This window comes from Triplophysa rosa, linkage group LG6 (assembly GCF_024868665.1).
Source record: "Triplophysa rosa linkage group LG6, Trosa_1v2, whole genome shotgun sequence".
In the NCBI taxonomy this organism is placed as follows: Eukaryota; Metazoa; Chordata; class Actinopteri; order Cypriniformes; family Nemacheilidae; genus Triplophysa; species Triplophysa rosa.
Genome location: NC_079895.1, coordinates 1,508,807 through 1,531,691, shown reverse-complemented (window position 1 = coordinate 1,531,691; position 22,885 = coordinate 1,508,807). Strand labels below are relative to the sequence as shown.

The 22,885-nt window shown below is 41.0% G+C and overlaps 2 protein-coding genes across 4 annotated transcripts in view; one reads left to right on the top strand and one right to left on the bottom strand.

The window, feature by feature from the left end:
- The window catches only part of lrp2a (low density lipoprotein receptor-related protein 2a), a 76,596-nt gene extending 57,623 nt beyond the window's left edge, over positions 1 to 18,973 (top strand). For 2 of the 3 annotated variants that reach the window (XM_057336118.1, XM_057336117.1), the window contains 27 exons: positions 15 to 238; positions 1,973 to 2,150; positions 2,327 to 2,523; positions 2,613 to 2,858; positions 3,021 to 3,149; positions 4,492 to 4,611; positions 6,680 to 6,796; positions 6,945 to 7,061; positions 7,518 to 7,655; positions 8,408 to 8,530; positions 8,753 to 8,881; positions 9,515 to 9,646; positions 10,513 to 10,644; positions 11,380 to 11,523; positions 11,602 to 11,767; positions 11,848 to 11,976; positions 12,081 to 12,301; positions 12,376 to 12,555; positions 13,324 to 13,443; positions 13,563 to 13,653; positions 13,813 to 13,880; positions 14,789 to 14,906; positions 15,426 to 15,552; positions 16,044 to 16,151; positions 16,240 to 16,350; positions 16,438 to 16,509; positions 17,668 to 18,973. In XM_057336118.1, coding sequence (XP_057192101.1) covers positions 15 to 238; positions 1,973 to 2,150; positions 2,327 to 2,523; positions 2,613 to 2,858; positions 3,021 to 3,149; positions 4,492 to 4,611; positions 6,680 to 6,796; positions 6,945 to 7,061; positions 7,518 to 7,655; positions 8,408 to 8,530; positions 8,753 to 8,881; positions 9,515 to 9,646; positions 10,513 to 10,644; positions 11,380 to 11,523; positions 11,602 to 11,767; positions 11,848 to 11,976; positions 12,081 to 12,301; positions 12,376 to 12,555; positions 13,324 to 13,443; positions 13,563 to 13,653; positions 13,813 to 13,880; positions 14,789 to 14,906; positions 15,426 to 15,552; positions 16,044 to 16,151; positions 16,240 to 16,350; positions 16,438 to 16,509; positions 17,668 to 17,835 — 3,805 coding nt within the window. In that variant the 3' untranslated portion in view covers positions 17,836 to 18,973. Of the gene's footprint in view, positions 1 to 14; positions 239 to 1,972; positions 2,151 to 2,326; positions 2,524 to 2,612; positions 2,859 to 3,020; positions 3,150 to 4,491; positions 4,612 to 6,679; positions 6,797 to 6,944; positions 7,062 to 7,517; positions 7,656 to 8,407; positions 8,531 to 8,752; positions 8,882 to 9,514; positions 9,647 to 10,512; positions 10,645 to 11,379; positions 11,524 to 11,601; positions 11,768 to 11,847; positions 11,977 to 12,080; positions 12,302 to 12,375; positions 12,556 to 13,323; positions 13,444 to 13,562; positions 13,654 to 13,812; positions 13,881 to 14,788; positions 14,907 to 15,425; positions 15,553 to 16,043; positions 16,152 to 16,239; positions 16,351 to 16,437; positions 16,510 to 17,667 lie in introns of those variants that run through there. The other variant, XM_057336119.1, reaches the window with a different exon arrangement.
- A 294-nt stretch (positions 18,974 to 19,267) lies between these two features.
- rdh1 (retinol dehydrogenase 1) lies at positions 19,268 to 22,582 on the bottom strand. The gene is made up of 6 exons (XM_057336388.1): positions 22,482 to 22,582; positions 22,173 to 22,211; positions 21,687 to 22,017; positions 20,531 to 20,789; positions 20,279 to 20,442; positions 19,268 to 20,165 (listed from the first exon to the last, which is right to left on the bottom strand). The coding sequence occupies exons 1-6, from the start codon at positions 22,482 to 22,484 to the stop codon at positions 19,948 to 19,950; spliced, it is 1,014 nt and encodes a 337-aa protein (XP_057192371.1). The 5' UTR covers positions 22,485 to 22,582; the 3' UTR covers positions 19,268 to 19,947.
- Between the last annotated feature and the right edge of the window lie 303 nt (positions 22,583 to 22,885).

Below are 22,885 nucleotides of genomic sequence, written 5' to 3'. Positions count from 1 at the left end.
CTCTATCTCTCCAGATTCTCTGATCTAGATGGACGTCACAGACACACTGTATATGACGGCGTTCTGCCTCATCCATTCGCCATCACTGTGTTTGAGGACAGCGTTTACTGGACGGATTGGAACACTCGCACCGTGGAGAAGGGAAACAAATACGACGGGTCAGGACGGCAGGCGCTGGTCAACACCACTCACCGGCCCTTCGACATCCACGTGTGTCACCCCTACCGTCAGCCCATAGGTGAGCTCAGGACGGGGTAACCTGAACGCAAGCGTCCGTCTTGAGTTACGCTCACTATCTCACGTCACATCCACAGAGAGTCTCTGCCAATATTTACACCCTCACACACAATGGCGTCAGTCTTCACTGGCATTTCTCACAGATGGGAAAAACCACGCTCGTTATCATTGGTGTAAATGGCAGGACAGGACATTTCAACTCTTATCTTTGGGCTTATTTAGAAAGAGGAGCTGGACCTACAACACCCGTGTTTGTTTTTTTGTTTTTCAGAACGTTTCAGAATTCTGTGTTAAATGATAAACATTTAAATGATCTTCATAGAAGCGATACAAAATGATTTACAAATGATAAATAAGTGCATTTCCAAATGCTTTTGAGATGCCAATATACATTTTTGGAAACTTCAAAACGTTATATATAGAGCGCTTTTCCACCATCGCGCCGAATCGTTCTCGTTGCTTAATTCGTTCCGCACCGATCCGGGCCAGCCGGTCCGTAAATGGTTTCATTTTCCACCGCAGGGCTGCTAACGGAAATCTTTAGGAATGTAAACACAAAGGCGTCACATGCTGCCTTGGTAACACAAGAGACTGAGCTACAATGCTGCATTCCAGACAACGGCAAACGAAGTCGGTTATCCGACCTCCGAACTCGGGGCAGATCGATCCTGACCTCAGCGAGACGCGTCATTTGACGTCACGGACAAGATGGCGGCTAGCTCTTCGCAGTAGGGATGTAACGCTATCAAAAAATCCCTGTACGGTAATACCTCGGTATAAAGTCCGCTGTGCGGTATTTATTGCGGTATTTAAATGGGGAATGATGGCTTGGAAACGTGCCGTAAGCATCCTCTTTTCTTTATCCTCTAATCATAACTGTTGCTTAGAGGTATGAGTTATAGTATGAGAGGGGTCGAATGACCTAAAAATCCCTTTTATAAAATACAATAATTGCATCAAATGGGCCTTGCCAAAGGTAACATCTATTATTTTTATACCATTCTCTATGTTAGGCCCGGGAGACCTATCGTTTCATACAGTCATGTGACCATGATAATATTGAGACGGTTTTGCTGTTGCAATACCACCATATCGATACTATTGTCACATCCCTACTTCGCAGGCTTATGTGAACCATAAACAAACTTTAAACTATTTTTACAACACGTAATATGTATGAGCATGAACGTTAATACAACCAGAAACTGTTTATGAACAAATGCCTACGTTTGAATAGCTACCATATAACGTTCTCTCTGCGTCTCATAGTGACATCACGTGGTAAACATGCGAATGTGACGCGTCGTTGACTGGAATGGATTGAGCTGAAAGTCGGATATTTTACGTCATAATATCCGAAACCCGGGTTGTCTTGAACACAGCATAACGTCTCAGCACACATAATATTAGCATGATGCGTCGAACCAGGCTCACGTGGACTTTTTCTACCTTTTATATATCAATCTGATTATGTGCTGGGCATCGATTTTGATCATCTGGCTTTGTTAGCTAATTTAAAGGCATTTTGAGTAAAACGTAATGAAGCGCATCCAAAAGGCTCAACCGGATGCGATGAGACTTGTCTTCCGGTTTCTGAGTGTGACGTTCGGCATAAAGCCTATCGCGAGATTGAGAGTGTTGGGTATATATCTTTCCGCTTTTAAATATATTTATGTATATCACTTTCATTGTGTCAATTTTGCATTATTCTCTGTTTGCTGTGTTTCTTCTAAAGTGACGAATCCCTGTGCCGTCAATAACGGCGGATGTTCTCATCTGTGTCTCCTGCGGGCCGGAGGTCAAGGGTTCACGTGCGAGTGTCCCGATCACTTCCTGACAGTTCAGATTGGGGGAGTGGCCCGCTGTCTAGCCATGTGTTCCAGCACGCAGTACAGATGCGCTGACAACGAGCGGTTAGTGTCTCTATGATTTTGCTTTCCAACATTTCACGTCATTTCACTGTTACCGACCTTATTAGGCTGCCTACGTAGTCAGCAGCCTTCTGAGGTGACATGAATCAGAATCCTCATAAATGGAGACTCTTGATTGTGGCAAGTTGGCAATACCTCTCATTCTGTTTCTCTCACAGTTGTATTCCTATCTGGTGGAAGTGTGACGGTCAGCGAGACTGTCGAGACGGATCAGACGAGCCCTCCACGTGTCCCGTACGCCACTGCAGACTGGGTCAGTTTCAGTGTACCGATGGAAACTGCACCAGCCCGCATTTTCTGTGTAACTCCAACCCGGACTGTCCCGACGGCTCCGACGAGGACACGGTGCTGTGTGGTATGAACGCATTTATATCACAGCCATGTCTATACTGAAACCACGTTCATTCAATGTAAGAAATGCATCTTTGTTATTGTGCACGTCAGCGACGCATCAGTGCGAGTCACATCAGTGGCAGTGTGCAAGCAAGCGCTGCATCCCCGAGGCGTGGCAGTGTGACGGTGAAAACGACTGCGGTGATGAGTCTGACGAAGACCCCGCCCACTGCTCCAGCAGAACCTGTCGACCCGGACAATTCAAGTGCAGGAACGGCCGCTGCATCCCACAGAGCTGGAAATGTGACGTGGACGACGACTGCGGTGACAACTCGGATGAGCCCATCGATGAGTGCAGTGAGTGCATTATTTGATTTATGATCATAGAAATAAAATGCAAAATAAATTCTATTTTCTGGTGTTTTTATTAGTTAATTGCCATAGCTGTCATGAAATAGAAATATTCCTCACAACTCTGGCTGTGTTTTGTATTGATCAGACGTGTGTTGTTGTTCGCAGTGGGTCCGGCGTACAGATGCGACAACCACACAGAGTTTGACTGCAGGACAAACTATCGCTGTGTCCCTCTGTGGGCCGTGTGTAACGGCCAGAACGACTGCAGAGACAACAGTGACGAACAAACCTGTGGTGAGCGAACCAAACACATTTACCTCAAATATATGACAATCGAATCTTCCTGTGGAATTATTTCTTAATGTTGCCATTATCAGTGATGTCATTGTTGCTCTCACGCTCCAGCGGTACATTAGAGTGAGGAGAGTTCACGGAGTCTTTGATGGACGGGCCGTGACCTCTGTGACCTCACATCTTACACCCGCCTCCAGTCTGGGGCCACAGCACAGATTTATGCACTCTGTGTGTGTGTGTGTGTGTGTGTGTGAGAGAGAGTGTGTCTTTGGTATGGCTGTATCAGGCACCAGAGTTGTTTTGTGTGTGTGTGTTAGCAAAACCATCACATCGCAAAGTGTCTCTTTGGGGACGTCCCCATTTGTACAGTTTGTAAAATGTATCATATAGTATTTATAACTAACTATGTCTATGGGATGTTCTCATTTAGTGTGTGTGTGTGCGTGTGTTTGTGCGCGTATGTGTACGTGTGTGTGTGCATGTGTGTGAAACAATGTTATGTTAGTGTGTGTGTGCGTGCGTGTGTGTGCGTGTGTGTGAATGTATGCGTGTGTGTGAAAGAGAGTTTTGTGTGTGTGTGCGCGAGTATATGTGCGCGCGCGCGCATGTGTGTGTATGTGTGTGCAGTGTTGCAGTTTGTGTTTTTGGCAGATTTGATTGAGGTTTGAGGGCTGTTTGACTTTACTCTCACTTAACTGTGATGTTACACTGCTGTCCTCTACTGTGTGTCCTGTGTTCTGACCGATACACACACACACACACACACAGTCAGTGTTATCAGCTCACACTCGCTCCATTAGTGCCATCCTGCACAGAGAGGAGAGATCGCCCTAATCTGAGTGTAAGAATGTACCGCCCGGGTCAGGTGGGGCAAGTGTGTGTGTGTGTGTGTGTGAGTGTGTGTGTGTGTGTGTGTGTGTGTGTGAGGATGTGTGTTTTGTCTATCCTCCTTTCGTCTGGTTTTTCTTTTATTTCTTTGACTTTCCTCTCTTTCGCTCATTCCTCTTATTCTCTCATTTCTCTGCGGTGTGTCTGGTCAGTTTCATTGGTCAGTGTCGGTGGGGGGTGCTCACACTCCCTCTCTCTAAACTCATCCTGTCTGTAATGAAATGCTCTTTCTTCAAAGGCCCACGCTGCATTTATCTTCATGTCCTTATTAAACCGCGGGTGTTGAAGAATATGTAGTTTATCCCACCTGTCAGCTGTCTCTTGATCCACTCTTTTACAGTCGCATAAAGAAAGAGCAGCGGAGAATGACACACAGGCATATGGTGTACCTGTGAGATCTGTGTAGTGTGATGTAGTGCACAGGTTAAACCCACGATGTCTGTTGTGCTTTCAGAGGAGTTGACCTGTGAGCCGACGGGTGATTTCCGCTGTGACAACCACCAATGCATCCCACTGCGCTGGCGCTGCGATGGAGACAATGACTGCGGCGATGAATCAGATGAGCACAACTGCGGTGAGTGACACAACCCTGAGATCTTCTCCTGCACCCAAAAATGTATTTATCCTCATGTCATTCCAAACCTCTGTGACTGTATTCTTTTATTACTGAGAGATGAAATCTCCTTCTAGGTGAACTCTCACATAACTTCCTTTATTACAACAGCAAACGGTTTAGAAAGAGATAAGGATAGAGGGATGAAGGGCAAGAAATTGAAAAGACAAACAGAGCGGTTCTCCTTCATGATACGTCTGAAGGTTAATGAATAGCTCGAACGTTTGTGCTGTTTGTTGAAAGAAGTTGTGAGTTTTTCCTCCTGACAGGAGATCTGTAGGGGTGGTCAGCACGGGTGGATGAACTCACCGCTGAAAAATGATCCTCATTCACCGCGACTGCAGCGAGAAAACAGCCTTTCAATCCTCAAGCTCCGTTTCAATCTCTCTTATCTGTTTCTCTGTTGATTTATTGCAACACCTCCGGTTCGTGCTTCTAGTGTCTGGAATTATACCCATCTTTGACTCGTTTCTAAAGAAAGACTCAAGATCAGCTGCAATGAGCGCTTTTGCAACAATAAAAGGAAAACTTTGCAACGTACAAATGAACTTTTGGAAAATTCAACTAATGCTGGGTTCACACCAAACGCGAATTAAGCGATTCGCACGAGTAACGCCCCTTTCAGACCGCCAGATACTAGCAGCGGCAGAGCGACGCCATCTCATTCATTTCGATAGAGAGCTTGCGACTTCCAGCGACACGAGCGACAGTGACCGTTGGCGCATCCAGCGACGGGAGTCAAGCGACAAAAGTTGATAATTGTTCAACTTTATGCAAATGCTGAGCAACTTTCGCGAGCGACTACCAATAGGAGTAAAGCGGTGGAGCTCACGTCATCCGTCTCTCGTCAGTTACTGGAGGGTTTGTTCAAACTGTTACTAGGACAACCAAAGCTAGGAACGCCTTCAAACGATCTCATAGCAAGAGACAAGCGACACACAGCGACAAAGTCTCTGGCTGTCTGAACGAGGCTAAAATGCAAAGACGTGAACTCGCAGCAGGCGATGCGAATGACGCAAATGGGGTGGCGCGATTGATGCGCTTTCGCGGCAATCGCGCCGCACGATTCACATCATTCGCATCGCCTGTCACGTGTCGCAAGTTGAAAATGTTTAACTCGAGCGAGAAATTCGCGCAAAGAGCTCATTGACACACCTACTATTTTACGGGTCCGGACGCGTGAAGACACTCCCCGTCGCGTGATGTTTTTTTGCGTGAAAATAACGAACTTTTCCCGCGAGTAATAAAGAGCGTGGAGCGTGATTCTTTGCGTTTGGTGTGAACCCAGCATAAAAAAACTTACTGTGGCCATGTGAGGTCATATGGTCGTATGGAGATTTTATATGGAGAGTGCTGATGAGTGATATTGAGAGGAATATTTGATTGAGATTTAAAGAGAAATTCTGCCGTCATTTATTCCGCCTCAAAGAGGATATTTTAAGAAATGTCTCAGTGGTTTTGTGTTCATACAATGGAAGTCAATGTTGTTTGGTTCTTCAAAATATTTTCTTTAGTGTTCTGCAGAAGAAAGAAAGTCATACAGGTTTGTATGGAAGCCCGTTTCCACTAGGGTTGGGGGATTTTTTTAGATTTGAAAAGTTATTTTTATGAGTTAGTATCTCATAATAAGGAGAAACTACGTCGAAATTTCGACTTAGTAACGCACGAGAAAGTGTCTCATTGAGAAAAGTTATTAAGTTGAAATTTTAACTTAGTTTCTCATTATTATGAGATACTAAGTCATTAATTATGAGAAGCTTTCTTATTATTATAAGTTACTAAGTGGGAATTTCGACTTAGTTTCTCAGTATTATAAGATACTGAGTCATAATAGTGACTTATAAAATCTGAAAAAATTCACCAACCCTGGCAGAAATGGGCTTCCATAGTTTTGACATGACATGATGAGTACATGATAAAACAGTTTGGGTGAATTATCCCTTTAAGAGTTAGATGAACAGGTAGAAATCCAATGAGAACTATTTCACATTTAAACTGAAGAACATTGGCTCTTGTTTTGTGTCGGCAGCTCCTCGTCCGTGCACAGAGAGCGAGTTTCGCTGTGATAACCTGCTCTGCGTTCCTGACCGCTGGGTTTGTGATCACGACAACGACTGCGAGGATAATTCAGATGAGAGGGACTGCGGTAAGTGTCATGAACTTCCTCTTCACTTCGCCTTTGAAACGTCATAAAACTCTTATTTTCTTCTCAGTGAGAGCATTTGTGTGATGAACGACAGATCAATTGCACACACGTTGTGTTCGAATAATAAGAGATTCTTCATGTGTTTCAGAGTTGCGGACGTGTCATCCGGGTTACTTCCAGTGTGACAGCGGACACTGCATCGCCGAACGCTTTAAATGCGACGGCAACGCCGACTGTCTCGACTACACCGATGAAAGTTCCTGTCGTGAGTGTGCAACGTTCTGTCACATTGCATTCATATTACGAACCTCAAAACGCTTCTGTTTGTTAAAAGAAATGAAATCATGGAATCAGGAGTCGTACTAAATAACAGAATTGCATTTAAAATAAAGAGAAAGTTACTAGACATTTTCATTGTGAATGTACACATCATTTGGCAATATATGCGTCAGTCTATATTTGAAAAGTTTGGAGTACACAGAAATGCATTTGCAAAATCAAGGTTTAACTACAGTAACCATAGTAGATCAGATAGTTTTAGTAAGACCACAAGTTTATCATGGTCTCGCACTACAGTAATAGTTTAACATCAAATCTCTAGTGAAACAAAGAATCACATCATGGTCACTACACTTTTACTATAATAAAACCATGGTTAATCAAACGGTGAAAGACAACAAAGACAATTCGTTTGAATAACATTCGTGTGTGTGTGTTTCAGCCACACGCTATCCAAATAGCACATACTGTCCTCCGTTCCTGTTTGAATGTAAGAATCACGTGTGTGTTCAGCCGCACTGGAGATGTGATGGAGATAACGACTGTGGAGATCATTCAGATGAAGAACTTCATCTCTGCTGTAAGAAGAACCACACACACACACACATAACATGCACACACAGGGGTGTGTTTACCATTTTGGGGGCCGTAAGCAAAGTCAAGACCTGAGCCCCCCCACACATTGACTAACATTTTTGTTTGAATTTCACAGCAGTATTGAGTACATGGTATTAATGAGACACATATACATACAAATATAAACTGGATTTATTTGACGTTGAACCACATAACAGCACAAAATTCTCTACAGTTTGTTATAAGAACAAACCTTCTTGGTTTTGGGATGAAAAAGTGTTCTTTGTTTTATTCAGAATAATACAGAATGCTTTTAGCTACAGTATAAGAAAGTAAAAGGTGCAAGATTCTTCTTTTCATGCTTCTTTTCATAGCATTGTTTTGCTATATTCGTAAAATTACTATTAGATTTCTTTTCTTTTGCTTTCTTTCGTTTTTGAGCACCGCTTTGATACGTGCGCTTCATTGCATATATCTGAGTGTCTAAATCAAGCGTCAAATGATTTGACAGCTTGTACCCACTAGGGGGCCCCCAAGCTTGCGGGGCCCTTCGCATTTGTGTGGTGGTTAACAACGCTACTGCACACACACACACACACACACACACACATCAATGTGCATCTGAAGAGAAACTGTGTGTATAAAATATGTTGATTTGTCCGTTCCAGCATACAAAAACCAAATCGCCAAACTCTGATCAGATTTACACTTGTGTCATGTATTGAAGCGCACACCTTTTGTGTTTTGTTTTCTCAGTGGACATCCCGTGTGATCCTCCGTTCAGATTTCGTTGTGACAACAACCGTTGCATCTATAGCCACGAGCTCTGTAACTCTATAGATGACTGCGGCGATGGCACCGATGAGAGGGCGGAGCATTGTGAGTAGCAGCCAATCAGCAAACACGATTTGAATTGGTATAATTTAACAACAGGGTAGAATACACATCGTGGATCAACTACCCGTCACACATTAAGGGAAACTCACTCAGTCTTCATTGATATTGAAAATACTCAACATTGTTGATCGGTTACTTCAGTGAACCCAAAACATTTTCTCGACTCATGAACTTGATTGTTTTGTGTGATGTTTGTGTGCTCAGGTGTGACTCCGACTCACGGGCCGTGTTCTTCAGATGAGTATAAATGTGGGAACGGTCACTGTGTTCCTCTGCAGTACGCCTGTGACGACTATGATGATTGTGAAGATCAGACCGATGAACTGGGCTGTCGTGAGTTTTTTACAGCACAGCTTACCACATTCCTAATAGTTTTACTAACCTTTATATGATTACAGTATCTCTTTATTATTATATTTTATAAATAATCAAAACAGAAAGTAGAATTAGTACGTCCCAAATCGTAGAATGTTGAAAACAGTATTTCAAAGATTCCCGGTAGAAATTGGAAGTGCAGAATGATACACACTCTAACGGCTGATATTACCCACAACTCACTGCGAGTAGGCGGAGCTTAGTGACGCTCCACTGCATTAATACAATTAAATAACTGATGCGTCACTAAATGAATAAATATGACTATAGAGTTAACATTACATATGAAACAATACTACATGAATAAATACTACAATGGAAAGAAGAGCTGTATTTTGATGTGTGTGACAGTTAACGGCTGCAATGTTGTCTAGGCAACAACGGCCACTTCCGCTTCATGTTAGTACGTCCCAGTGCGTGCATATTGTTTTGCTACACACTAAAATGTGTATACTTATCCATAACAAAAACAGTACATACTTTTAGTGCATAGTACAAGTAGGCGAATTGGGACGCAGCATCAGTGTGACTCAATGGGCTTCTGCTTTTAAAATGTTCTGCCAATCTCTCTCTCTCTCTCTCGTTTTTCAGACAACGGCAGTGGTCGCTCGTGCAGTGAAGGTCTTTGTGAACATAACTGCACAGATTTATCCAGTGGCGGTTTCATTTGCTCGTGCCGCGCGGGATATAAACCCAACTCTGAGCACAAGATCACTTGTGACGGTTCGTCACCTCAAACCAAGACATCAGAAATTACAGCACGATAGTCATCATGCGGTTCAATTTTAAATGATGTTTTCGCACAAGTTGACATGAATACAAACGTTGCGCTAACAAATGTTTTATTATTTAAGACATTACCACGCAATGGAGTTCGTTGTAACCAGTGTTGGGTGTTACTAAGTAATTAGTTACTTTACTTTTTCAAGGGAAAAGTAATTAAATTAAGGGATTACTCTTATTTTTTCTGTGATTTAATTACAGTTACTTCTGATGTAATTAAACTAAATACTTTGTGTAATATATGTGTGTGTAATAGTGGAATTGACATCAAAATTCAAAGTCTAACTTTAAAACACGTGCTTTAATGTATAATTCTCACATTTGTAAACTTTGGTCAGTTAATAATACTGCTTTATGTAGTTTTATATCATTTATTTGAATGAATTAAAAGAGCCGTTTCATGTCTATCCTTGAATCACTGAACTAATCAAGGTTGATGTAGGATATAGAAAGTAATAAGTTATAAGTAATGAAATACTCTTTGGAGAGAGTCATTTGTACAGTAATCTAATTACACTATTGAATATGTCATTAGTAACTAGTAATTCATTACTTTTCCAGAGTAACTTACCCAACACTGGTTGAAACCTTGGTCACATTTTAAAAGACCCCCATCCCTCCCCCCATTCAATCATTAAATTTTTTTCATCAAAATGATAAACTAGCACAAACAGAAGAATGGGAATTGGGAATGTTCTATACTATTTTTATCCATTCTTTCGCTAGATTTCAATGTACAATGTTAGATTTGTAATGAAAGTTGCTGCATCATCGGACAGTGTTGTGGTGTTTTCTGTCTTCTGTAGATGTGGACGAGTGTGAGATTTTCGGGACGTGTCCTCAGCTGTGCAGGAACACTAAAGGATCTTACGAGTGTTTCTGCGCCGAAGGTTTTCGATCCGTGAGCGAGCAGCCAGGAGCCGAATGTGCCGCTGAGGGTGAAGGAAACAACTTTCTCATGCAAATCTCTTTCTTTAACCCTCTACCGCCCTCTGTAGTTAACTTCATGTTATTCTTTTTGGAGATCTGCCGGTCATCTTTAACAGCATCACTTAAACCAGTGGTTCTCAAACTTTTTCCTTGTAAGGCCCCCTTTGTGTAGAGTGCATCGCTTTGCGGCCCCCCATATAAAGACGTATAATCTTAAACTTAGAATTTTAATTAAACCAAAAACATTCAGTTATACAATGCTGGAACCTCAATTCTTTTGGTTGGTGGTGTCATTTTTCTGATGTTTGATTGCATAAAATCTATGATAAATTTCTATATTTCATAAAATGCCACAAAATCTGTGGCCCCCTGGATCCATCTTGGGCCCCCCAGGGGACCACGGCCCCCAGTTTGAGAACCACTGACTTGAATTGTTAACCTAACCTAACTACATAGACAGGGAAGGTTTACCCCGAAATAAAATTCCGTCATGATTTATTTTAAGAAAAATGTCTCTGGGCTTTTGGGTTCATACAATGGAAGTCAATGGGGTTCAGTGTTGTTTGGTTACCAACGTTCTTCAAAATATCTTCTTTTGCGTTCTGCAGAAGAAAGAAACGCATACAGGTTTGACATGACATGAGGGTGAATAAATGATGACAGAATTCTCATTTTTGGGTGAACTGTCTCTTGAAGGCATCATTGAATGGATTGGGTACGTAATGTGGTGTCTCTCTCCTCAGGGAATCCTCCGGTGTTGTTGTTGCCCGATAACGTGCGCATCCGTCGCTTTAATCTGTCCAGCGCGCAGTACTCCGATTACCTGGATAACGCCGAACACATTCAGGCTCTGGATTATCTGTGGGATCCCGAGGGTCTCGGGCTCAGTAAGACACATTATTTCCTGGGATATGTCAGGTGTGGTTTATATGCAGAACACTAAACGGATGGTGTTGATGCCGCAGGTGTAGTCTACTGGACAGTGTTGGGGCGAGGGTCCGAGTTCGGTGCCATAAAGAGAGCGTACATGACCACGTTCGATGATCACGGGAATAATCCGGTGAAAGAGATGAACCTTAATCTCAGATACATCTCCAGCCCCGACGGCATCGCTGTGGACTGGATCGGGCGGTACATGAAATGATATTTTGTGCCTGGTTTCTTTGGGAAACTTGCTTTCGTTGTTCTGACGTGTTTATTTGTTCTCTCAGTCACATTTACTGGACAGACGCTGGAACCAATCGGATCGAAGTGGCTACACTGGACGGGCGGTACAGAAAGTGGTTAATTCACAGGGATCTCGACCAGCCGGCTGCTATCGTGGTCAATCCTGCTCTCGGGTAAAGATCTGAAACGTTATCGATACGTTAAAGCACAAACCTGGACAGATAAACGTGGAAGAACCCTGAACGTCTACTTTTTTTCTTTCCTGCGTGAATGTTAGTAAGATGTTCTGGACCGACTGGGGCCGCAAACCCAAGATTGAATCGGCGTGGATGGACGGCCAGCACAGAGAGGTCCTGTTAGATGAAGATCTGGGCTGGCCAACCGGTTTAGCTTTAGACTACCTGAATGAAAACCGAATCTACTGGTGCGACTCCAAAGAGAACATCATCGAGTCCATGAAAGCGGACGGAAGCGACAGACAGATGGTCATATCGGGAGGTGAGACGCTGCGCGAGGAGACATCGGTGATGATGTCTGACGGTTCCTCGTTCTCACGTTTGTTATCGTTGCAGACATCGGTCACCCGTACAGTCTGGATGTGTTTGAGGGACACGTGTACTGGACCACTAAAGAAAAAGGAGAGGTGTGGAAGAAAGATAAGTTCGGGAAAGGAGACAAGGTGAAGGTGTTGACCATAAACCCCTGGCTGACGCAAGTACGCATCTACCAGCAGCACAGACACAATCGCTTGGGTGAGACCACACAACACAACACTGACGTCACTGCATTACAGTCATAGAAAATGATATGTTAAAATGTAGAAAATATTCAAATGAACAATCTGGTTCTGGTTCTTTTTGTTGATGAATGATTCCTTCAATTCCAGCTGCAATCCATAACTTTTGCTTTTTCATCTCGGTTTAAAATATAAAATATTTAAATGTAAGACTAAAACGTTTTCAAAATCAAACGTTATTTGAAAAATGTCAAATAAATTACAATGAGAAATTACAAACTGAAATAAATAAGTGAAGGTACTAAAAATATTAGCTGAAATAACAATAGTTATATAGCAATATAAAAAATAATAAAATGCTAAAAATGCTACAATTTGATTCAAATTAAACAAAAATGTACATAAATATGAATACATACAGTATAAATATAAGCCTGGTTTAAAATATTCATAAAACTACAACACAACTAAAACTAAAACTCTTTGTTAAAGTTAAAATGTAAAGAAATGTGGTTTAATCGTAGATCATATTAGAAAATATTACTGTTATACCGAATGGGAGTCAGATAAGGATCTTTTTTTCAAATGCACTTTTTTAAATAACTGTTTTTGCTCATTTGAACCAAACCAAGTCACAGAATGCAGCTTTAAATGTTTCAAAATTGAAATCTCATTTGAGTATTTGCTGTTTTTTAGGAACTGAAAGTACGATTCTTCAACATATACTATTAAGCCTCATCTTTTGATCTCTCACAAACGCTCTCCTTCACGTTGTTTTGTGCAGTTGTGAATCTGTGTCAGGACACGTGCAGTCATCTGTGTCTGCTGCGGCCGGCTGGATTCACCTGCGCCTGTCCGCAGGGTTCAACGCTTCTCCCCTTCAATAAGAACGAATGTGATGCAGGTAAGAGACCGATGATGGGTCACATCACACACAGTGTGCATGTTCAGTGTGTTAATGCCGTGTTGATCTGTGATGTAATAATGTCGTGGTGATGTCACGCCTGTCGCTCACACCTGCAGCCATTGAGGCCGAGGTCTCCATGCCTCTTGCATGCCGATGCATGAACGGAGGAACGTGTTACACGGATGAGGGCGGCCTGCCCAAGTGCAAGTAAGTGTTGTAGGAAAGTGATCATCTCTGATAATGCTTCTGTTCTTCCTCTGGCATTATACAGTAGAATAAAAAGATTCATTCTCAACTTTCCCACGCCAGACTGAGAAGGAAAAGTATCATCAAACAGTTTTAATGTGTAATGGTTGTGTTCTGCAGGTGTCCGTATGGTTACTCGGGTAGTTTCTGTGAAATGGGAAGATCTCGAGGAGCTCCAGCAGGCACAGGTAACGTCTGCCTGTCAATCATGACGTATTTTCTGTGATGTTTAAGTATTATGTAAGGACTTTTATTCACGGTTCTTGAATTGGCCTGGAGGGTCATGCGATGCTGTTATATATCTACTGTAGATCAACACACAGTGTCAAGTATTATCAATTATCAATAAGTGATTCAATTACTTTTTCACTGAAAAAAATAAAGGTTACTCTTCATTTTTAAGTTCAACAATTTTGAATTTAAAATCTAAATGTAGTATATTTGCAGAGTTTGGCTCCAAAATGAGATGACCCTGTTTTTAAAATGTTCAAAAATCATGTTTTTGTATTGTGCAGTCCAATTAATATCAATGAAACCGCAGTTGGTTTGTTTTGATTTGAGACATAATAACTCAAAAAATACAGCTAACTAACACAAGAAAAACACGATTTTTGAAATTTTTTAAAAACGGAGTTTCATTTTGGAACCAAACTCTTCATTTATAAACATTAGAAATTAGTTGATTTTGTTGAAATTCATATAAGAATGTATGTATTCAAAAGTATTGTTTACAGCTTGTTACAGAGAAAATGTTTAATGAGTTTTATTTCTATGGTCTATGTAATAAAATATATATATGTAAGACACTACTACTCGTTTGAGTATTTGCTAGTTTTTGAGAACTAAAAGTTTGATTATTGTTTTAAAGTAAATACTTAAAATGACTTTTTAGACGGTGTCATTAGTGAGTATTTTAAACACAATGTTGACAGTGTCATTTGTTATTTCTGTTTTTTCTTTTTTAGTAATTTACCCGACACTGCTTGACCGAACGCTTTTCTCACTCCCAACAAAAACTCTTATGACAAATGAAGCGTAATGGATTTTGAACTGCGTACGCTTCACATATCTTTATGTTGTGTGTGTGTTTGTGTAGCTGTTGCGGTTCTGTTAGCAATGGTTATTATTCTGATAACTGGAGCTCTGGTGGTGGGAGCTTTCCTCAACTACAAGCGCACCGGTTCCTTCATTCCATCAATGCCTAAACTACCCAGGTACAACACAAAAATAGATGCATTTCATTACATTTAATAATACAAAAAAAGCAAATGAATTACCATCTGCATCAAACCATTCAAAACAAAATGGACTTCTCTGAACTATAAAGGGATAAAATGAAAATTTTGTCATCGTTTACTCACCTTCGAGTTGTCTCGAATCTGTGTAAATGTCTTTGTTCTGATGAAGACAGAGAAAGATATTTGGAAGAATGCTTATAACCTGACAGATCTCGCCCCCCATTGACTCCCATTTTTGGGAGAATCCTGAATTTTCATTTTTGGGTGAAGTATCCCGTTTTTTTACTAAACAACTGTCATGGTCATGATCAATAAACAAACACTTATTTCATGCATTACATACATTGACATTTAGTCACTTAAATTGATGCACAATAAAGGGCTTCTTGATATGATGGCAAAGATATGAAAAGCGCTATATATCATTCGACACTGAAACATATCTAGATGTGTTTCTGTAGCTATATCGCTCACCATTGTCCCATCTCCATTTAGTCTGAGCAGTCTGGTGAAGTCGGGTGACACTGGAAACGGGGTGTCGTTCCATTCGGGTGACAACGTGACCATGGACCTGGAGCCTCAGACTCTGGGGGTGTCCTTCATCGACAGGGCCATGCAGCTGGTACGTGCGCTTCATGTTTCTTCATTTAGCAGTAACGGGCTCTCCTCCACCTTTAAGTGCACTCAGCACATTTCTCAGACTTATCTGTGAGCCGGAAAATCCCCGGTTGACCTTTCGACCCCGGTGGTAATGTACCATCGGCTCCAGGCCTCGTGTTTGAAAGGATTCAAGTGCATCATTAATCACGATCACGTGACTGAATACTCATGCTTGATGTGTGTTTATGAAAGATTTTGATTGATTTGATTGTTTTCAGCTACTGGTAAGAGTGTAGTTCTATTTGAGTATCAACTTAGTCTCAGATCCGTCTCCTAAAATTGTTTAGGAATATAAACCGAAGCAAATGAGAGTGTCATTGTTGAAACGCATAAGGAGTCTGGAGGTGTAAGTTGATATTGAGATCTTCAATAATATTGACTTTTGATTGCAGACGAGACAAATCTGAGCTCAGTTGTTGACATGTCTTCTGAACCTCTGATTGTTTGTGATAGGATGAGAATTTTGCCGACTCTGGGAGGCAGCCGGTCACGTTTGAGAATCCTCTGTACTCATCTGCAGCCGGCCCGTCCAGTGACCCCGCAGTACTTCATGCCACACAGGTACCCACAATACATCCCAAAAACATGTTATACAACCATGAAAAACTTTGTTTAAAACCTCAGTTTTGTGCTTGCCGTCATCATACAGGTCACTGTGAATGTCAGCGGTGAGCAGAATAACTTCTCAAACCCGACATATCACGCTTATGAGCAGGCTGTGGAGGTGAAGAGCGTCCCCGTGGAGCAAAACACCACACAGGTGAGAAAACATGAACATTTCTCCTTCTTTGTGTGGTTTTTTTCCTGGTCATGTGACCATGCTGTCATTCATTCGTGCATTTTTCAGGAGTCCAAATGGAGTTTCTTCAAAAGAAAACTGAAGCCGAGCACGACGTTTGAAAACCCGACATTTTCAGAGGTGAGAAGTCAAAGTCACACTAGTGTTTTTATTGTAAATGCATCAGGCTTCATTTATCCATCGAACATAGAAACAAGTGCAAATCCGAGCGGGGAAATCATGTTACGAACGTCATTAATGAAATATTCGTACGCCACCGCAAATCATCACACGTTAAAAAATGTGTTGACTAAAAACATTTACATTTAACCATCAAATATCTTCTTACACTAAAAACACCTGTTAACCTCTTCATTTCAAATAATTCCATTTGAATTAAGTGTTTCATATAAGAACATACTTTTCTATTATGACCACTTCAAAAAATATTGTAGTATACTTTATAGAGTATTTACTATAATAAACCGCAGTAAAATATGAGACACTATAGTGTTTTTGAACCTTACTTTAGTAAATATCGAAGTTTACTACAGTATTTACTCAAGTTGATCCATTTGCTGTGATTAATACTACAGATGCTTTAGCGTACTGTGCATCAAAAGTGTAGGAATTATAAGAATATACAACAATATACTAGAGTTTACTACACTGTAAAAATAATCTGTAGAAATTACAGTATTACTGGCAGCAGTTTGCATTGATCAAGTCTTTATCTTTACAGAAAAAAAACTACAACCTCATGCAAAGCATTCTGGGAACCAACATTAGAAAAAAAGAGAATGCTTTGCATGAGGCTGTTATTTTATAGCTATTTGTGTTATTGTATAGTTTTTTCTGTAAAGATAAAGGCTTGTTAATGTTTCACATAACGTCTCTTATCTTTGAACAAACTGTTGCCAATAAATTGGATAAATATAAATCTACAATAACTTACTGGCAACTAGCTACATAACTACAGCAAGAAAATGTATACAACAGCATTTGCTCCAGTATATCAGTTCAGTTTAGTATAGTACAACAGTAATTACTATAATATACTCAAAAAAATGTTCAAATATACCACAGTCTTTCAATTTGGAATACTATGGTTAACATGAATAAAACATAGTAATTCATATGTAACTCTAATATGCTCAAGTATACTACATTTAACCAAAGTTTACTATAGTAAGTGGTAAACTACACTTCGCTATAGTTTCTGCTATAGAAAACTGCAGTATCCATTAAGAAAGTATAGCTCGGGGAGAGGTGTGACGGTTATTTGTGTGTCTGTTACAGATGCAGGGCGAGCGAGCTGTCGCAGGTGTAGAAGTCAGCGATGCACAACCCTCTCCATTCGTTCCTCCTCCCAAACCTCAGAAACGAGAGAAACTCAGCACCTTTTCTCCAACAGAGGACACCTTCAGAGATACGGCCAACCTGGTCAAAGAGGACAGTGAAATATAACCACACACACACACGGGACAAGACGGAGAAACTCGCTCCCTTTGCACAGAAATTATTTTTATATGCATCCGCATACAACAGAGATCAATGCAAGATTATTGTAAGGGTTGAGAATAGATGTTTGTGTAACGTACAGAACGCGAGGTCTGTCCAGAGTTTGCCTTCACAAACGTTGAATGCCAATTCTTGTATGATTCGTCTTTTTTATTGTGATGTTTTATTTGTGTATCTTTGCACTGCTGCTGCCGAATGGGAGAATGCGTTGAATATTTTGTACATTTGTAAATTGAAAAGATTTTGTTGAAAATATCCTCGGCTGAGAAGTTATTTTGAGATAGATTATTCTTATTTCCTGAAGTACGCAAGCACGAGTGATGTGCTTTGAGTCTTTGCCATTTTATCAGATTATTCTTAGGCGTCTCTTCTGTATATATACCTCATGTGGGGAGTGACCGGCGTGAAGAGCAAAAATCAGCAGTTTCTTTGATTCAGTCGACATCATGATTGAGTCATGTCATCTGCTTGTGACGACTATGAATGTATGTACTACTGTATGTACACTATAGTAACATGGGGTGAACATCAATGGTGTCCATATCAGAAGAACACTGTATTCATCATTGAGCGTGACTATAAACATAAGATTATGTTGATTTATTCAAGAAAGGGACTCTCATCTAGAAAGTCTTGACACAATAAAATGCAGTTTTGTATTTTCTCTGCCTGCCAAGAGTAAATATGATAGAGGCAGAAAACTGTCAAATGATACTTGAAATTGCCCAACCTATTCTGTATATACATGTGAAATAAATCTGATGGTTTTGTAAATCTGTGATATTCCACTAGTGTGAAGGGCTGTTCAGATTTACTACGGTAGTTTGTAAGTGGCACTGGGTGGTAAAGGCGATATATTTTGAGTGATTTTGTATTATAACGAAAATGAATATGATGAATGTATTCATCTTCATGAATGGAACTGGACACAAATTAATGCTGCTGTGAAATCAAATAAATCCGTTTTTAACAAATGTGCAGATCCTTTCGAAAGATTTCACTGTATTGTTCCGTCTAAAAAAAATGTATATCCCATGTAACTGAAATCAAACAATATTTGGTTACATAATATAAAAAATACTGCCGCGGTAATAATTAAGAGATCGTGATAGAGACCATTTTTCGGATTTAAAATGTACTAGTATATGTTTAGGTAAAATGATCATTTTGTTTTATTCTGTGAACTACTAACAATATTTCTCCTAAATTTCAAGTAAAAATATTGTTTCTATTTGCAGAATATGAAAACTGGAGAAACGGGTGAAAATAACAGTAAAGATGCTCTGTATTTTTCCAGATCTTAAAAACTGTAAAGAAAACAAGTTCAGATTCGCTTTTAAGCAATACAACAGTCATAATTCTCCATGTTTAGGAAAAGTTTAAAAATGATTTTGTTTTATGTGATAATCTGGATTTTAATCACAGTTTTCATGTGTCTTGTCATGCTGTCAGTCTTTCACATTATGACTTTGTCACTCCTGAGGTTTGATTTTGTTGAAATTCAACAGACACTGAACAGGAATGATCACAATACATGTAGAAATGATGATTAAATGAAATTTTGGAATGGTCTCTTACTTTTATCCGCGGCTGTATCTTTATTTCATTGCATTCGTTGTAACACAATGTTGTGTACCAAACTGCTCGTCATAACAGCTTACAGAAACAAATGTTGTCTTCAATTTGTTGTGTCATTTTCCAAAAACAAAACGGATTGAGTCTAAAGCCCGGAGTATAGTTCCCTTTTTACGAGTACGCGCACCACCGGAATTTTGTTACTTTGCCTATAAAGTACGCGCAGGTTGGGCATGCGCATTCCATTTCTTGCAGTAACCACCAGGTGGCAACCGCATCAATTCAATGTAGTTGAAGAAAACCTGACCCCTGTAGGCCCGGAGATATTGCAATATGTCGTAGTGCGCATGCGTCAAAACCCGTGCGTACACGTATGAGTCAAAAGCAGTATACTTTGCAAGGCTGTGCGTTCGGCTGTACTAAAAAACGAAGTATGCCACAGGATTTAGACTTAAATTGTAATGTCCGTGATGATGTGGACACTCAGGTGTCTTTTGGTGAGGGCAAAAGAAGACCCGTGATGAAGTCTGCCACACAGGTCGGGACGTACGAGAGAGGAATCCAGAAAAGCTTGGCGTCCCAACCAGCCGCGTATCGCGTTCGAGGATTACGCGCCGAGAGAGCGTGCTGCATGCATGACGTCACTTTGGAGATGTCACTGCTGCATAACAACCCCACAGAGAACGCCTGCAACTTCGTATCTGAACCAGAGAGATTGAGAGAAATCCACAAAGTCTGAACCAACACGACTGAGTAAATCATGAGTTAAATGCCTAAATAAAAGATATGACACCGTGACATCACTGATACTCACATTCCTGCAGGTACGAGTCTCCATAGGACCTCCTGACCTCTACTGGAAGAGCGTTCCATCGTTTCTTCAGATCATCTTCGATGAGACCCAGATCTGTTACTTGTGTCTTAAAGAAGCCTGGTTCAATGATGCTGACCTTGACTCCAAAGTGCAGCATGTCCCTCCTCAACACACACACACACAGAGAGAGGTCAAAGACAGACCAAAAATCACCTGTAACAAGGGTCTCAGAACGTTGACCACCAGACACACCTCAAGCTATCAGAAAATGCCTCCACACCCCATTTAGAGAGACAGTATCCTCCCCCGATGAGAGAGAGTCTGCCCAGTATGCTCGCTACGTTCGCCACCCTGCCCCGTGCTTTCTTCAGGAGAGGGAGGAACGTCAGGGTCACCTCAATGACGCCCATCAGATTCACATCCAGAACCTTCTTGAAGTCATCCACCTGCATCCACTCTGTTGGACCAATGGGGACGGAGATACCAGCGTTGTTCACCAAACCCCACAGACCTGATGCAGGAAAGATAAAGGTTTGTGTGTTATACTGTAGATGGATAGTGTTCCCACTGCTGTTGACCAATCAATTTCTGTGACTTGGCTAGATTTAGATTTCGTTTTTTTATGAGACTGCACGCACAAATAGAAATTTCTAGCCAAATGAATATTTTAAAATGTAAATGGGAAAAATGAGAATATAATCTTAACAAATAAATTGAACGTGTCACATACACAATCACAAGATTTCTCAATAGGGCGGATGTATATTTCAAGGTATGCTTCACTTTTTGCTCCACTACATCTCATAAATAAAAGATAAAGTAAAGGATCTTGGTGTTGTTCATAAAACTAGACCACGTTATAGAAGTAAACGTGAACTAACAATGAACAAAAGTTCAACTTACATATAACAAAGTTTATTACTTGCTGTAAAAACATATTGTTCATCTCTTAACCATGATTTTATTATAGTAAACTGAAATCGAATGTAATGCACAATGGTCACTGCAGCAAACCAGGTTTGTCTGTGGTTACTGTGGTTTTTCAAATGTTTTCCAAAAGTGATTATAGTTTAACCATGGTTAACTGTTGACCGAGATTGTTTGTTCATATGAACTAATTGAGTGGGCCATTATTTAACTGCGCACTTAAAAGCTCAAAGGTCACCGAAGGGAGCAGGAAACTGTAAATGTGCAAAATGGACACATCAGATGCGCGCTGGAGGAGTGGTGCCATCCCATAATAAATGATGCTGTGCAGATGCTAGGAGAATGAGAAGATGCTCCTCCAGCTCAGCTGACCCGAAAGTTCACCCAAAAATGCAGATTTATGAGTGGCTCTGAGTATCTCCACTTTATCTTCTCCTGTGCTTGACTCGAGCTGGCACCCCTGTCTATCCGCGCGTCTCACCTCTCTCCCCGGTCTCGTTGCGCACGAACTCCAGCGCGCTCCCGACGCTCGCGCTGTCGGTAACATTGAGCAGGACCGTCTGGAGTCTGGGGGAGGCCGCGGCGCGCAGTCTGGAGGCGCCGGGTTCCGTCAGACACGCGGCGATGACGCGGAATCCGCGCTGATCGAGCTGCCGCGCCGCGAGGTCTCCGAAGCCGCTATCGCAGCCGGTCACCAGCACGTGCTTCTCATCGATGCCGTGGATGTGGAGAGAGTCTCTGATGAACCAGATGATGGAGATGAGCGCGACAGCTGCCAGTGCGCACGAGCATAACAGGTAACCGGTGAACACCTGAGAGACGGAGATGCAAGCCAATGAGAATAATAGTGTAGCACCAAACTATCTGTGTTTGTGACGTTTATGATTTGATTATTTTAAATGGCGTGTTATAGATAACAGTGCAACAAGACTTTAACTCATGACAGGTGAGGTGTTTAACTTCTCGCCTGAACAAGGTCCAAAAGGACACTCTCCTCCTCAGACACCTAGAACACAACAGAATTACTTATTTTAATAACTTAATAAAGACCGAGAGGAGAGCAAATTACGTATTGTCACAATTTAACTCCAGCTGTGGCCTTATAACGCCTGGCGCGATGTGCATTGAGCAACTGATCCAAAAACAGTTACACAATGCATTCAGATAACCACCGTGGTTATCTAAACATACTTTTAATATTGTTTGATAAATGCCTTCTCTGTTAACATTTGACACTGATGATATACTTGTGTGTAATTAGGAGAGACTGACGTACCATGACAGCGTTCTTCGCACCTGTGATTCCTCCTCTTTGTGTGCAGCAGCACTGCTGGAGAAAACACACTGAAGAGTCAAAGTTCTCTCTGCTGTCATTCAGTAAACATTCAGCTTGTGTCATAACAGACAGTCCTTGTGTTAACAGACAGGTATAGGTTAAATAAAAAATATGAGACTGATAAGATGATCACTTACAAGAGAAGCAATAAGCAAATGAATCTTTTATCTACTCACAGAATGTGTTTCATATGCTTTATAGCAAAACAAAGGATATAAACTCTTCATTCAAAATCTTGAGGGTTTATTGTATTTTCTCTGCAGCATATACATGCTTTCTAATTTTATTCCTTATAAAACAATATCAAGGAAGAATGGTTGTTCTTACTGTATATAATGTTAACC